At 50.3% G+C, this 4,509-nt stretch overlaps 1 protein-coding gene across 1 annotated transcript; it reads left to right on the top strand.

Annotated features, from left to right (window-relative positions):
* Window positions 1–2,501: 2,501 nt before the first annotated feature.
* EDB93DRAFT_1057123 (uncharacterized protein) lies at window positions 2,502–3,101 on the top strand (the record flags this gene model as incomplete). The annotated part of the gene is made up of 1 exon (XM_041444769.1): window positions 2,502–3,101. A coding segment is annotated over one exon (600 nt), but the record flags the coding sequence as incomplete, so codon positions are not given.
* Between the last annotated feature and the right edge of the window lie 1,408 nt (window positions 3,102–4,509).

Raw genomic sequence — 4,509 nt, 5'->3', positions numbered from 1 at the left:
ACGCCTGTCGTTTTGAATCTAGGCAACAACTTCTATTCACAATGTCTACCAAACGTTATCGAACTCTGTCTACCACACGTTATCAGACTCGGTCTAGCGCACGTTTAGCGCCCGTAGACCAATCTACACCTATGACGAAGGCAGCAGCACTGCCTCGTGCTAACAGTGAGTCCTCTCTGTCCACCGTCTTCACAACCCCGGGAGATGGCACGCCTAGGGCAGCCTCTCCTGCGTATTCCGTCGACACACCCATTCGTCTCTATGACAATGTTGTGTTGACGCGTATTCCCTCGATGCCTGGCGCACTCGAGGCGACCCCAATTGGGGCTGCAAAACCAAAGGATCCGGCTCTCGCGAAGCTGGACTCCGTAGAGACGACTGCACAAAGCGAGGATGTTAGCCACAATGAAATAAAGAAACCAATGGTCACATTTGATGTCAACAATGAGTCTGAGACAACGACCAATAAGTCCAACGAGTCTGGCGATGACCAGGCTGGTGAGTGGACCACCGTTCAGAGGAAACGTGGGCGGAATAGTCCCACACGGGAGGCGTCCGAAGGAAGACGACAAACCTCCGAATTGAGCCAGGAACAAGTCCACCTGGTTGAGTTGGCTGAAAAGAGGCTGACCGAAAACGATCGTAAGAAAATTGAGGCGAGGAAGCGCAATCTGAACCTCACCAGAGAAAGTATAGAATCCCAGAGTGAGGGACCTTCCAAGGACAAAGGGAAGGCTACCGATCCTGGAAATTGGGGCAACATTAGCCTCGAAAATGGAGAAGTAGACCTGGACACTCAGAGGGCAGCGTTTGAGTCCTTCCGTCTGGCTCGAGAATATGAGGAAGCCGAGCGCGACGAACAGCGTGAGGTCAGTCGATCCCTCAACGAATCTCGAGGGGACAATAGTTTAATCTCGAGTCTACGACACAATGAGGACTATGTGCCTCGTGCCCGGGCTGAGTCTGCAGTAAAGGCTGTCAAAGAAAAGGTGTCTAAGCAATACGAAGCTCGCATTCATGAATTAGAAGCGAGACTTGCCTTGAGCGAAAGTAATAACTCTAGAAAGGAGCGCTCTAGGCCATCCAACCCGGTAGAGGGCATGGTAAACCGCGTCCTTGACAGGGCATCTAGTCCAGTGCCAGCCAGGTCCACTCCACAAGCAATGGAGCCGATCCGGCAGGTGGCTCCCAAGAGCTACATAGGCCAAGCCCTTAACAGGCTAGGCGGCTTGAAGAAAAAGAGCTCGAAGAAGAAACGTAAAGGGAAGAAGAGACACACCTCTTCTTACTCGAGTAGTGACAATGACCTGGATGACCCAAGCTCCTCGTCAAGCTCCTCCGATTCGTCCTCTGAGTCATCCGAGTCTAGCGACTCGTCTTCTGATGACTTGGGAGGCAGGTCATCTTGATGAGGCTCAAAGAAGAAACACAGTCACAAAAGTAAGAAAAACACATTAAAGCCCATCCCTCCGGTTAATTATGATGGCTCACCTGATTCGTGAGCCTACCACCAGTTTATAACTGAAGGTACTGCCTATGTAAAAGATGGCCAGGTGGAACGAAAATGCCGGGTGTTTGTTCTGGCACATTACCTAAAGGGACGCGCTCGTGAGTTTTACACCAGGGAAGTGTCCGGTGACCCATACCGTTGGAGACTCAAACCCTTCTTCACGGAGCTATTCAATCATTGTTTCCCCATTGACTTCAGGATGAAGCAAAGGGAGAAACTCAACTGCTGTTATCAAAATGAGAAAACAGTTAGGGAGTATATCTATGAACTAAGTGAGCTGTGGAACATGATAGGAGATGTCACAGAACGACAGCAGGTGACTCGCCTTTGGATGGGTTTGAACGCCTCGATACAAACTGAGCTGTGGAAAAAGGAACTCAATCCTGAGTCTTCTTCCTTCCGGGAGGTGCAGAATGCGGCTGAAATTATCGAGATCGCACACTCGGTGCCGGTAAAGAACCGAGAGCGCCGGAACAGGGATAGCAACGTAGGAGGGCACCCTAAGGCAGGAAAAGGAGATGGGGGATTGTCCTCCAAAGCAGACGATCCTCGGGAACAACGGACAGATCACCGTAGAAATGGTCGATACTGGGGACGGGAGGACACTAGAGAGACCAAACCCAAGGACACTGGGAGGGCAGATAACCACTGTAAGGAGGGACAATCAAAGGATAGGCCTTTGGACAGAAGGCCCAAGAGACTAAGTCCGGCCGAGAAGGATCGTCATGCTGCGGAAGGCCTATGCTATGTGTGCCATCAACCCGGCCACATATCCAGGAACTGCCCTGCAAAAACAACGGTGAAAGCTGGCAGTAGCAAGAACTCTCCACCTACCATGCACCATTATGGGATGGACATAGGGACGGACAACTCTGTGCCACCAGTGGAACCGTTGATGTCTAATGACCTGTCAGAATTAACCTGCGCCTCAATGACCCTGAAGTATGAGAATGATCCACCAAAGACTTCTAGAACACCGGTGCTAAACGTTATGGGGGACCCACTGGCCGAGCGAGCGATGTGCCTGCTGAACGCAGGATCTGGGTACTACCCAGGAGACAGATGCACAAAAAGGCCTGACCCTGAGAGGTTCCTGGTATATCGAGTTTCAGACTCTGAGCATGTCATAATGGACTGTGAGGACAGACGGGACCCAGAATTGACCATACATACCTTGTTGCTGATGAATCCACAATTCCATCTAAGGGAATGGTACGCAAAGCATGTTGGGAGGCTGCGAGGATATGTTGCGGATAAATTACGCAAGTTGAGGCGAAAGGTAGTGGGCCCAGAAATGGGGGAAACCTTGGGCCGCAGAGTGGCTGACATTCTGCGCAGCAATGGTCCTTATGAGAAGGATGTGGTTCAGTACAAGCACCCTGAACGATTTGAGTGCGTACGGCTGTATGACGGATCGTATGAGGTAAGGGACTATGCGAAAGCATTTCGGGTCCCCATACCAACGCACCTCTTACTGCGTGAGAGGTTCGAAGTGGCACGCTGGTTTAAATCTAGGCTGACCAGAGCGTATGGGAAGCTGTGCGATGAGATCACCCATAATGCACCAGAATACGACTTACTCCGACTACTGGAGAGGGGAAATCTGACACCCACTGAGTGTCAATTGGATGAAGTGGCCAGGAGGATATATACCCCTCCCCCTGACGTGAAGGTTGTGTACAAGGACGCGCATCTGTTTGTCATTGAGCTGAATGGTCAACAAATACCAGCTGGGACTTACCCAGCGCTACACCAAACTTCAGCTGTTGTGAAAGACTTCAAACGAGTGATTCCGAAGCCTCTGGTGGTCACCGTCCATATTGATGGCCAACCGGCGAGGGCTCTGATTGATTCGGGTTCGCTATCAGACTTTATGTCAGTCACATTAGCGGATCAATTAAAAATACCTAGGATCACGCTAGCAAAACCCATAGTTGTGCAGTTGGCGGTACAGGGCTCCCGATTGAAGGTGAACCATGGGGCCACAGCCCAGCTAAAGTACCAATTGATCGATTCGAAACGCTACTTTGACATTATTAACCTACAAAACTATGATTTAGTGCTGGGGACCCCATTCCTATTCCAGCATAAAGTAATGATAGGTCTGAACCCACCTAGAGTTGTTGTCGGAAGTGTCGATCAGCAACCTATGAAGGGGGATCAAGTGACGACATTGGAGTCACGTATGTCGGAAGTGTACGAGGAAAACCTGGATAAAGTCAGGGCACAATTAACCGAGTTAGCTCAACCACTATGTGCTAAAGCAAGTGACACGAGCTTACCTCCCATGCGTGTCATAAACCATACAATCCCGCTCATTGATGAGGCACAGATCTACCCCTGGTGGCCCTTGTGTTGCCCGGAGCCCCTGCGACCGCAATGGGCAGAGAAATGGCGGTCATATCTGGCCTCGGGCCGGTGGCAGGTTACAAGCGCTGGTAACACTGTGCCTATGCTATTCATACGAAAGCCCGGGTCAGACAAACTTCGCACTGTGGTGGATCTGCATGAGTGGAATAAGAATACTCGTAAATTGACGTTACCTCTACCTGACATGGAAGGGATCTTGCGCCGGGTCTCCGGAAAGAAGTACAAGTCTGTACTGGACGGACAGGACACTTATGAGCAGATTAGAGTGATACCCGAACACGTTCCATGGACTGCTATGACCACACCTGACGGTAACATGGTCAGTCAGGTACTCCAGCAAGGAGATTGTAATGCCCCTGCCACTTACCAGGCATTAATGAACCATCTGTTCAGTGAGTACCTCGGGAAATGGATGGATGTTTACCTCGACGATATCATCATTTACTCGGACACACTGCATGAACATGTTGGTGATGTTAAAACCGTCCTTAGGATTTTGGAACGGGAGAAACTTTACCTAAGCAAGAATAAAATTCGGTTCCTGTGTGATGATGTGAAGATCTTGGAACATATAGTCGGGAAAGACGGGATCCGTATGGATCCGGACAAGGTGGACAATGTGCTGAACT

The sequence above is a fragment of the Suillus bovinus genome (assembly GCF_016758785.1).
Source record: "Suillus bovinus strain UH-Sbo-P2 chromosome Unknown EDB93scaffold_502, whole genome shotgun sequence".
Lineage (NCBI taxonomy): Eukaryota > Fungi > Basidiomycota > Agaricomycetes > Boletales > Suillaceae > Suillus > Suillus bovinus.
The sequence above is the reverse complement of the archived record's forward strand: the minus strand, read 5'-3'. Positions and strand labels throughout refer to the sequence as shown.